Source organism: Osmerus eperlanus, chromosome 14 (assembly GCF_963692335.1).
Source record: "Osmerus eperlanus chromosome 14, fOsmEpe2.1, whole genome shotgun sequence".
NCBI classification, from domain to species: Eukaryota; Metazoa; Chordata; class Actinopteri; order Osmeriformes; family Osmeridae; genus Osmerus; species Osmerus eperlanus.
Genome location: NC_085031.1, coordinates 443,792 through 456,227, shown reverse-complemented (window position 1 = coordinate 456,227; position 12,436 = coordinate 443,792). Strand labels below are relative to the sequence as shown.

The 12,436-nt window shown below is 44.5% G+C and overlaps 1 protein-coding gene across 1 annotated transcript in view; it reads right to left on the bottom strand.

Moving 5' to 3' along the window:
- The window catches only part of dnm1a (dynamin 1a), a 286,115-nt gene that overhangs the window by 211,631 nt on the left and 62,048 nt on the right, over window positions 1–12,436 (bottom strand). Inside the window, exons 3-5 of the mRNA XM_062478483.1 lie at window positions 12,142–12,291; window positions 11,713–11,916; window positions 11,499–11,597 (exon numbers count right to left, since the gene is read on the bottom strand). Of these exons, the coding sequence (XP_062334467.1) occupies window positions 11,499–11,597; window positions 11,713–11,916; window positions 12,142–12,291 (453 nt within the window). The remainder of the gene's footprint in view (window positions 1–11,498; window positions 11,598–11,712; window positions 11,917–12,141; window positions 12,292–12,436) is intronic.

Below are 12,436 nucleotides of genomic sequence, written 5' to 3'. Positions count from 1 at the left end.
CTTGCCAGAGCCTGGAATCGAACCCGTGTTTCGAGTGACTGCATGGGTCTCCATGAGGTCAACACATTTGGATTCAAGTTCAAGTAATGACACTGCATTTCACAGTCAAAACTGAAGTCTGTATCAACACATTTGGATTCAAGTTCAAGTAATGACACTGCATTTCACAGTCAAAACTGAAGTCTGTATCAAGTGTAGATGGGAAAAGCTTCATTTTTCACAACTGACATGGACCCTTTCTTCACTTTGACAGGTCTGGAGGGTCATGCAGAGGCCTGCTCAACAGAGGATGCAACAGACTCAAGGATGGTGAGATCCACACAGACCCCTTGCTGGACTACCCCTCTCTAGCTGGACAGCTTCTCTTCAGCCCTGACCCCAGAACAGCTTGATCCAGCTGGCCTGCCTGCCTACAGGGACAGTCACCCCACAGACACAGTAGCTCTGCAGCCTGCTTTTTTGAGGACATTGATGAAAAAGGACAAGCCAGCATTACTTTGATGAAAGTCTAAATGTTTAATCCTTTCCATGTGCCAGTATGCCAAGCTGCTGACTTTGTGTCTTAACCCTTGTGCTGCCTTCGGGTCACATGACCCAAAGGTTCATAACGAACCATCGTTGTGTTTACCCAATTTTACCCAATACAAAAACAAATAAAAATCATTTTCTTTTAACCTTCGCAATGTGGAGGGTCTGAGACAGCCCGACGGTTAAAAGAAAATGCTTCACTTTGTTTTTGTATGCGGTAAAGTTGTCACAATACGACGGTGGGTAACAATGACTGATGGGTCAGAATGACCCGAAGAGAACACAAGGGTTAAGTGATGAAACTAGTTCAAGTGATAGACTTTTGACCTGAATCCAATGATTATTCATCTGAATAAAAACCACTCAAGAGAAGTACTGCTTCTTGGAGCATTTGTGCTCCACATCAGTACATCTCACACATTTGCCTTTGTTTCCATGGGATTCATGGAATTGTTAGTTTCTGCTCCACCATTTCCACCCTAGTGTAATAATAAGTATAATTTAGGACAGCAATTACATTTTTGTGTTATCCTTCCGCATTACACACATTTAGTCAATGTTCTTAAACTCAACAGATTATTGTCATATTACCATACTGTTCATATTGAACAGACATCAGTGTTTACTTGGAAAGATGACTGTATATTTCCACTTTTGATTTGTATTTCCATCGTAAGTTTGGTCTTTAATTTCATTTGGAAGTGGTATTAAAAGGTCTTACATTTAACTTGTTTATACCTGTAGACACCCTGTGAAGCCCCCACTGCAGAGACAGTTGGTGACAGAGAGGTGCAGACATTAAGTTAAACATGCCTTAAGAATAGAGTAACAAATAGAGACTAAATGTGTAAATGGCTGTTGAAACTCAGTTCTCTGAGTTGGTGCATGTCAGTTTAGGCAAAGGTAACCTTTTAAACCTCTAGGTTTAAAACAAATTCAGATTTGATTGGAACTCTCTTTTATACATTTATAGTTGGATTTGACATTTAATTCATTTAGCAAGTTGTTTAACTCAAACAACCATAACACGGTACATATGGTATACAATGCTGCAGTCAGATTTGGCGAAATTGTTAGCTTGGATGTTATCTTTACATATAGATGGGGTCTTGTTGATGCGCACGCAGCTTCAAGGCAGAAAGACGCGTTCCATTTCACTTTTACTGTACCTACACCTTTAATGTTCCCGCCATCCCCCCATTTCTGAATAAAGTTCGACTGATCTGATTTGTTGATTTCTGTTGCTATGAAAACCAGTTTAGCCAAGCTAACTAACATTGTTTTTAGCTAGCTTGCATTACCATTCAATTGCTAACAAAACATTAGTAAAAATAGCTTGCTAATCGGGCAGAACTTGAACTCGGGCAGGAGACTCTGAGACCTCAGCGCACCACTAGCATCTCGTCATATCACGCAGTCGGAGCACAGCTAGATAATCAGCGTCAGCGCTCTTGGGTACCCAGCATGCAGTGCGGCATGTTAAAAAAACAACAGCTACGCAAGGGATTTCAGTTGTTGTGTTCGTTCAGTTAGATGTTTGTAATGTTATTGGCCGGGTTTCCCAGATTCGTTAAGAAGCTCTTAACGCTAAGAGCTTCTTAGGAGCGTTCTAAGAGCGTTCTAGAGCGTTCTTAGAACGCTCTTAAGAAGCTCTTAGCGTTAAGAGCTTCTTAACGAATCTGGGAAACCCGGCCATTGTTTGTTAGTTAATATAATCTTGTTGGTCACCTTGAGTGTGCATGCTGTGTAGTTTAATGGGAACAGAGAGTCGGCCATTTTACTATCACAGGCTATACTTGCAAGGAGCTGAACGTGGGCTGTGCCCTAGACCAGACCAATTGCCTATGAGGCTAATCTTGATTCTGGATTGACTGAGATTCTGGAAAGAGATCTACTCAAGAAGAGAGTCAATATCTGTGGTTTTCAAGCCATCTTTGAGAAAGTTTGAAAACAATGTTGCGGTTAATATGTTTTGATTGTGGGAGGCAACTTTTGGACTACACCTAAACCTCATGCGGCCACCGCACCACCCGCACTGGCAAAGAGGGAAACAGCATGGATGGGGAAAGTGTGTGGGCAGAGCAAGCAGTAGTAGTACATAAACTACACACGTCCTTTACTAAAGTGTATTCTGACTTTCATAAAGTTATTGTTGTAATCAAAGCTTTTAAAGAATGGATCTCTGCATGATGGGCCTGACCAGAGCACAGGTGGCCTGACACAACACGCTTCAAAGTTGTCACTTTCAAAAGGGTGGCATTTTAACCCTGTCAGTCCAACATGTCTAAAAGTTGGTACGCATGCCTTATTGCCAATGGGGAACAAATAAGTCTCAAGAACCCATAATGTCGGCAGCATGGATATTTCTCTACAGTGACAATTTGTGAAGAATTTCAAAAAATGACTTCAAATCAGCCATTGATCCAATTGTCTTGAAATGTTGTGTACATGTATGAAATACATGTCTGTGTCATGTCAATTTTGTAATGGTTTGCAATGCTGAGGAGGAACCCGCCATTGCTGCCTGCAGCTATATTTATTATTATTCTAGTTCCATGGGAGTCAATGGCAGCCCCTAGAACCCTTGGATAACTTTTTGTTAAACTTGGCACACTCATTAAGGACAGTTCCTTCTATAACTACACCAAGTTTCATGTATCCCATTAGACCACTCTAGCGCCACCAATGGGTCAAAGTTGGACTTGTGTTTACACACGCAACTTTTGAACCGTATGACTGATTTTCAAAAATGAGGTACCATTGGATTCCCTGGATCAAGACGAGTTCAACGCACCCTATGACGTCAATTTCCGGTTATATAGATTTTTCGCCATTTCCGGTTTTATCAAAAACCTTTGAAAGCCTACTCCTCCTACAATTTTTGTCAGATCTTCTTTAAAATTACCAATGATGATCTTCAGACCAAGCCTCACAAAAGTTATCGAAAAGAATTTTGATTCTCACAACTGTTTGTTCGGTACAGCCAATCAAATTCAGCAGGAAAGCCGCCAAACAAGAAGTGAAGTCATATCTCAGCAAATCTTTGAGATATCAACGCCAAACTTGGTATGATGACTCGGAACCCTCTTCTGAGGATGTCTACACAATTTGGTGTCATGTGATCACTGGGCGTGGCCGCAGGACGCAGAAATGTTTTTTGGCCAATAACTATTGATTTGTTTGCCTTTATTAAGTGATTCCTTTGTCTCATGATATCTTGGGACATCCCGTGTGTGACACATGATAACTTGTGATAAAAGCCGAATTGATGCGGCCGCCATTTTGAATTCATTGAAAAACTTTTTTTCTCTACTCCTCCTACAATGTTTGTCATATATTCTTCAAAATGACCAGAGATGATCTTCAGACCAAGCCTCACAAAAGTTATCCCATGGCGTTTTGATTTTCTAAACCGTTTGTCCGGCACAGCCAATCAAAATCAGCAAAAAAGCAACCAAACAGGAAGTTGGGTCAAATCTCAGCAAATCTTTGAGATATCAACACGTAACTTGGTATGTCACAAGGAAGACACTACAACATGTTACCATGTGCAAAGGCTATTTCATATCTCCAAAAATGGTTGATATAAAGCAAATCGAATTTATCGCTAACGCTAAAATAATGCTTTACACATCCGCCGGTCAAAAACTGATACTCTGATCCAATCACAAGTTCATATGAAGACTCTTGAGAATGTTTAGTATACAAATCTGAGAGAAAGTTGACTGTAGGATGAAAAGTCGATTTTTAGTGAATATTTGAAACATGCATGCTTGGCTAATTGTTAACGAAATTTCCAATGTAATGTCTCCCCTGCTCTTCAGCGCGTGCGTGCTCCACATTCTCACACACTCAGCCTTTCCCTTGACACACGCGCGGGCTTGGCGAGACGCATACACAACATTTCAGGCAATTGTGGGCTGACCAAGCCCCCACTCATTCCTTGGCTTGAAGTGAAGGCCCTTTTGGATCTTGATGGTAATGCATTTTAGAAAAAGTTCTCAAAATCCTGAAACATTGATAGTATGGGCCAGGAGTAACTACCACACCACAAATGCTTGCTTGACCCCAACCAATCGGGCTTCAAGACTGGCCACTCCACAGAGACTGCCCTCCTTTCAGTCACCACTGCCCTCCAGTCTGCCAGAGCGGCTTCCAGGTCATCTGTCATCATTCTGCTGGACCTTTCTGCAGCGTTTGATACGGTTAACCACCAGATCCTGCTCGCCAGACTTTCTGAGATGGGCATCACTGGCACAGCACTCCAGTGGATCTCATCCTACCTGTCGGGAAGATCCTACCAGGTTTCCTGGGGAGGCAAACTGTCAGGCCCTCGCCAGCTCTCCACTGGTGTCCCACAGGGCTCCGTCCTTGGACCCCTCCTCTTCTCTCTGTACACCACCTCACTTGGACCAATCATCACCTCCCATGCCTTCTCCTACCACTGCTACGCTGACGACACGCAGCTGTACCTGTCGTTCCCCCCGACAGATCCGGGGATCTCAGCTAGGATTGAGGCCTGCCTCACAGACATCTCCGCCTGGATGACCGAGCACCACCTCCAGCTGAACCTCGCCAAAACAGAACTTCTCATCATCCCGGCTAAACCCTCCATCTCCCACGATCTCTCAATCACCCTAGGATCTGCGACGGTGACCCCTTCATCCTCTGCCAGGAACCTTGGGGTTACCATGGACGACGAGCTCTCCCTCACGGCCCACATTGCTGCGGTCTCCCGGTCGTGTAGATTCACCCTCTACAACATCCGGAAGATCAGGAGATACCTGTCTGAGCACTCCACCCAGCTGCTAGTCCAAGCACTTGTCTTCTCCAAGTTGGACTATTGCAACTCGCTGCTCGCTGGTCTCCCAGCATGTGCAACCCGCCCTCTTCAGAGGATTCAGAACGCAGCGGCTCGCCTGGTCTACAATCTACCCAGACGCTCCCATGTTACCCCGCTCCTCATCTCTCTCCACTGGCTACCTATCATGGCCCGTATCAGATTCAAGACCCTGGTATTGACCTTCCGAGCAGTGAACGGGACTGCACCCGTCTACATCAAGTCGCTCCTGCAGCCCTACACCCCCACCCGTCACCTACGGTCTTCTTCAGACAACCGCCTGGTGGTCCCACCGCTCAAGACCGCCCGGTCCCAACACAAGCTCTTCTCCTGTCTGGCCCCCCAGTGGTGGAGTCAACTCCCCAATTCCATCAGAGACACTGACTGTCTCTCCACCTTCAAGAAAAGGCTCAAGACGCACTTGTTCCGGGAGTACAACGGTACTTAGGAATGGTTCGCTTGACCCAATGTTAGTTTCCTCAAGGATCACAATGACTCTTGCTTAGAGACTTGTTGCTCTTGTGGTTAGTGGTAACTGACTTAAATTTTTGTACTCGCTGTGATATATTGTTTTATTATTGTTGCTTGCTTTTTTTCCACAGGTACACTTGCACTTATAGCAGTTCATGTTGTTTAATTGTAACTTGTTTAACTACATGCTCTTATGGTTCTTCCCTTTGGCACTTATTTTGGTTGTTCACAATGTGTGCTTCATGTTTTGGGTACTCGCAATGTTTTGTGGCTATCTCGTTGTTATGATCAGTGACCTATGCACTCTGTAAAGCTCTCTCTTGGAAGTCGCTTTGGATAAAAGCGTCTGCTAAATGAATAAATGTAAATGTAAATGACGCACCATTATCCATAGGTGGCGCTACGGCCAAGTCCCAATTGTCCATTTACAAAGTGATGCCATTCGCATCCCATTTGTCCCAAAATTCTGACATTCATTAGATATGCCTTATTTCTCATGAGGAACAAAAAAGCCTCAATAACCTATAACGGCCGCCATATTGGATTTTTTTGTACAATAAAGATTTAGGAAACAGGTTTTCGCTACATCTCCTACAATTGTTGTCCAATCTTCCCCAGAATTGGCAGGTATCGTCAGAGCAACCCTCACTGAATTCTTCAACAGATTTTTGAATTTCAAAACCGTTTGTCCGGTACAGCCAGCGTCAACAAAGCAACCAAACAGGAAGTTGGATCAAATCTCAGCAAATCTTTGAAATATCAACACCAAACTTGGTGTGTCACGTGAAAGACACTACATCATGTTCCCATGTGAGAAGGCAAATTAATATCTTAAAAAATGATTGAAATAAAGGAAATCTAATTTATTTCTAACGCTAAAATAATGCTTTACACATCCGCCAGTCAAAAAACTCTGATTCAATCACAAGTTCATGAAGACTCTTGAGAATGTTTAGTACACAAATCTCAGAAAAAGTTGACTGTAAGATGAATAGTTGAATTTTGGTGAATATTTGAAAAATGCATGCTTGGCTAATTGTTAAGGAAATTTCCAATGAAATGTTTCCCCTGCTCCTCAGCGTGCGCGCTCCACATTCTCACACACTCAGCCTTTCCCTTGACACACGCGCAAGCTTGGCGAGACGCATACACAACATTTCAGGCAATTGTGGGCTGACCAAGCCCCCACTCATTGCTTGGTCTTTAGCAAAGGCCCATGTGGATCTTGATGGTATTGCATTTCCGATTTTGTATGCAATGGTAAAAAGTTCTCAAAATCCTGAAACATTGATAGTATAGGCCAAGAGTAACTACCACACCACAAATGGCCCAATATCACCCATAAGTGACGCTACAGGCCACGTCCTGATACACAAAGATACAAGGCTTTCTGGAATGGGTAGGCTCACCAAGCCCCCTCCCTTCACTCTTTGGCTTGAAATAAAAGCCCTTGTGGATCTTGATGGTATTGCATTTCAGATTTGGTATCCCATAGGTAAGTCTACAGCATGGATGTTTCTATACAGTGACAATTTGTGAAGAATATACATTTTTCAATGGTTCGCAATGTTAGGAGGAATCCGCCATTGCTGCTTGCAGCTATATTTATTATTATTATTCTAGTACCATGGGAGTCAATGGCCCCCCCAGAACCATATGATAACTTTTTGTGAAATTTGGCACACATTAAGGACAGTCCCTTTATTCACACCAAGTTTCATGTCTCCCATTAGACCACTCTAGCGCCACCAACGGGTCAAAGTTGGACTTGTGTTTACACACGCAACTTTTGAACCGTATGAGCAATTTTCAGAAATGAGTTACCGTTGGATTACCTGGATTAAGACGAGTTCAACACACCTTATGATGTCCATTTCCGGCTATATAGATTTTCAGCCATTTTGAATTTTAAGAAAACACGTTATTTCGCTACTCCTCCAAATTTTTTCCAATCTTCCCCAAAATTGGCAAACATCCTCGTCAGAACAACCCCCACTGAAGTTATCAAAGGATTTTTGATTTTTTAAATATCAACACCAAACTTGGTATGTCACGTGGAAGACACTATAACATGTTACCATGTGCAAAGGCAACTTAATATCTTAAAAAATGATTGAAATAAAGGAAATCTAATTCATCGCTAACGCTAAAATAATGCTTTACGCATTCGCCGGTGCAAAACTGATACTCTGATACAATCACAAGTTCATATAAAGAGTCTTGAGAATGTTTATTCCTTGTGGATCTTGATGGTATTGCATTTCCGATTTGCTATCCCATTGGTAAGTCTGCAGCATGGATTTTTCTATACAGTGACAATTTGTGAAGAATATACATTTTTCAATGGTTCGCAATGTGGAGGAATCCGCCATTGCTGCTTGCAGCTATATTTATTATTTTTCCTCTTCTCCGCTAAATGGCTCCATAGCTCAAAAAGTCCTCGACCCGATTTTTTCAAATTTGGCCCAATGATAAAACAGGTCACTCACTACACCCAGACGGCTAGTGTCCCACGTACGCCCATAGGTGGCGCTATAAGCCACGCCCAAAGTCTATCTTTATTTCCCCAGCGCCCCATTACTCCAAAATGCCTGAAAATTGGTAGACATGCTTTATTTCTCATGGAGAACAAAAAAGCCACAAGGACCCATAAGGTTCGCCATGATGGATTTTCCTGTACAGCAACATTTTGCAAAAACCTTCAAAATCGATCGATCTCCTGAATTTTTTTACAGATATGTATCATTGATGTATTTAAAAACGTTACTTTAGACAGTTGAATCAAATACAAAATGTCTGAAAGAGGTGTATTTATGTAAATGTCCACATTGCCTCAATATCTTTGTGTCAATCAATCAAATGTAATTTTGACTGATGGTTTTTGAAACCTCCTTAATTCCACCAACACGCTTTCCGACGTCTGGGGACATCGGGGGCGGGCCCTTCTATCTCTGGGGCTGAGGTCGCCGAGGTGGTTAAAAAGCTCCGCGGTGGCAGGGCCCCTGGGGTGGATGAGGTCCGCCCGGAGTTCCTTAAGGCTCTGGATGTTGTAGGGCTGTCTTGGTTGATACGTATTTGCAACATCGCGTGGACATTGGGGACAGTGCCTCTGGACTGGCAGACTTTAAAAAGGGGGACCGGAGGGTGTGCTCCAACTTTAGGGGGATCACACTCCTCAGCCACCCTGGGAAAGTATATTCAGGGGTCCTGGAGAGGAGGGTCCGTCGGATTGTCGAACCTCTGATTCAGGAGGAGCAATGTGGTTTTCGTCCTGGCCGTGGAACTGTGGACCAGCTCTACACCCTCGGCAGGGTCCTGGAGGGTTCATGGGAGTTCGCCCAACCAGTCTACACATGTTTTGTGGATTTGGAAAAGGCGTTCGACCGTGTCCCTCTGGGGCTCATGTGGGGGGTGCTCCGGGAGTACGGGGTACCGGATTCCTAGATCAGGGCTGTTCGGTCCCTGTATGAGTTTGGTCCGCATTGCCGGTAGTAAGTCGAATTTGTTCCCGGTGAGGGTTGGACTCCGCCAGGGCTGCCCTTTGTCACCGATTCTGTTCATAACTTATATGGACAGAATTTCTAGGCGCAGCCAGGGCGTTGAGGGGGTCCGGTTTGGTGACCTCAGGATCGGGTCGCTGCTTCTTGCAGATGATGTGGTCCTGTTGGCCTCATCGGGCCGTGACCTTCAGCTCTCACTGGAGCGGTTCGCAACCGAATGCGAAGCGGCTGGGATGGGAATCAGCACCTCCAAATCTGAGGCCATGGTTATCGACCGGAAAAGGGTGGAGTGCAATCTCCGGGTCGGGGAGGAGATCTTGAGTGAGGGAAGAATGAGGGAAGAATGGAGCACGAGATCGACAGGCGGATCGGTGCGGCGTCCGCAGTGATGCGGACTCTGCATCGGTCCGTCGTGGTGAAGAAGGAGCTGAGTCGAAAGGCGAAACTCTCTATTTACCAGTCGATCTACGTTCCTACCCTCACCTATGGTCACGAACTGTGGGTAGTGACCGAAAGAACGAGATTGCGAATACAAGCGGCCAAAATAAGTTTTCTCCGCAGGGTGTCCGGGCTCTCCCTTAGAGATAGGGTGAGAAGCTCGGTCATCCGGGAGGGGCTCAGAGTAGAACCGCTGCTCCTCCGCGTCGAGAGGGGCCAGTTGAGGTGGCTCGGGCATCTGATTATGGTGCCTCCTGGACACCTCCCTGGTGAGGTGTTCTGGGCACGTCCCACTGGGAAGAGGCCCCGGGGAAGACCCAGGACACGCTGTAGGGACTATGTCTCTCGGCTGGCCTGGGAACACCTCGGGGTCCCCCAGAAGAGCTGGTGGAAGTGGCCGGGGAGAGGGAAGTCTGGGTCTCCCTGCTTAGGTTGCTGGCCCCGCGACCCGACCCCCGGAAAAGCGGAAGATGATGGATGGATGGACATCCACCGGTCAGAAACTGATACTCTTATTCAATCACAAGTTCATATAAAGACTCTTGAGAATGTTTAGTACACAAATCTGATCAAAAGTTGAATGTAAGATGAAAAGTAGATTTATTGTGAATATTTGAAATATGCAGGCTTTGCTAATTGCTAGGGCTTTTTCCCCAAATCCTCTGTCCCTCTGCTCCTCAGCGCGCGCGCTCCTAATTCTCACACACATACACATTTTGGCTCCTTGACACACACGCGAGCTTGGCCAAACGCACACACATCCAAGGTTTTTGGAAAAGGGTGGGCTGACCAAGCCCCCACCATCAGTCCTTGGTTTTTAGCATAGGCCCTTGTGGACCTTGGTGTAAATACATTTAAGATTTTGTATGCAATGGTAAAAGTTGTCAAAGTTCTGAAACATGTATAGTATAGGCCATGAGTAACTCCCACACCACAAATGGCCCACCATTGCCCATATGTGGCGCTACAGGTCACGCCCCAATGGTCCATTTTCAAGATGATGGCATTTCCACCCCATAAGTCTAAAATGTCTAAAACCTGCTATACATGCTTATTTATCATGGGAAACCATACAGTGGTGACCCATACAGTCCGCCCTGTACGGTGAACATTTTGAAAAACGTACAAATATCTTCTTATAAACCATGACTCCAATTGACTTAAAATTTGGTATGTATGTGTGGGCCACATATGCAGTTATGCTAGTTTGGGACCACAAGAGTTATGGAAATACGTGTCAAGTCAATTTTGAAAAGGTTTGCAACATTGAAGAGGAACCCGCCATTGCTGCCTGCAGCTATATTTAGGATTGCTCTGTCAGGAGAACCCTATTGTTATTGGTGGTATTATTATTATTTATTTTTTACCCATGGGAGTCAATAACAGCCCCTAGACCAGTAGGGTAAAAAGTTGTGAAATTTTGCATGTTGAAACTGCAGAGCATTAGTAACTACCATACCAAACATGGGCCACGTGAGACAATAGGTGGCGCTACAGGCCACGCCCCAATATGTCAAGTTTCAAAGTGATGCCATTTGCAGGCCATGAGTCCCAAAATTCTGAAATTCATATGCCTTTTCTCATGAGGAACAAAAAAGCCACATGAACCTATAACTAATGAACCTTTTTCTGTACAATAAAGATTAAGGAAACAAGTTTTTTTGCTACTCCTCCTACAGGCCCCTGATCTAGCTTAACTACTCATAACTCACAGTACTTACCTCTACGCAGTGGCAGCAACTTGTTCTCTAGAATCTCTCTAGCATCTGTCCCCTCGTCCATAAGATCCAGCTTTGTGATCACACCAATGGTTCTCTGGCCTGCTCATACACAGAGGCAAAAAGGCATCTAAAGTAACTAAATCTCACCTCTTATGTCATTTTCCAACTATGCTGTTAGGGATTGTAAAGATACTCAGACATCATTGTGTGTCACCTTGTGGGTCAACTTCTTTTGCAATCTTGAGTGCATCAGAATTGGCCAGGTCAGAGTTGGCTGGTGAGACAGCTAGCAGCAGACAATTATCCTTGGTGACGAATTGCATTAGCATTTCTTTGATCTGGTGCTCAATGTCTGCTGGTTGGTCCCCCACTGGAACCTTTGTCATTCCCGGCAGGTCCACCAAGGTCAGGTTTAAGACTGTTGGACAGCAAGGTGAGTAGAGTGAAAATCAGGAGAGGAAATTAGGAAACAACTGTATAGAGACACATTTAAAATAATGTACAGTCAACCGTTTTTTAGTTGAGTAGTACTAAATTACAATCAATTTGATTTTGCATCCCACATGCATTAATCTGCTGTGTATAAACCAAACTCATGAAGGTTATGATGCAGTAGATGAAAACGCCAGCTCTGCGGCCATACCATGGGGGGAGTAGACACGCAGATTGATGGGCACAGGAGAAATGCCCTTATTGGCTCCGGTGATACGGTCTGTCTCTGCCTCAATCTCCTGTCGAACCTCATCAAAGTCTATGAACTTCTTCCCCTTGCAGTGTAGGAACTCAGCATATTCTGTAGGACAATGGTGGAAGTAATGAGGATGGGCTGCTACAACCCCAATTCCAAAAAAGTTGGGACGCTGTGTAAAATGTAAATAAAAACAGAATGCAATGATTTGCAAATCTCATAAACTCTTATGTCATTCCCAATAGATCAT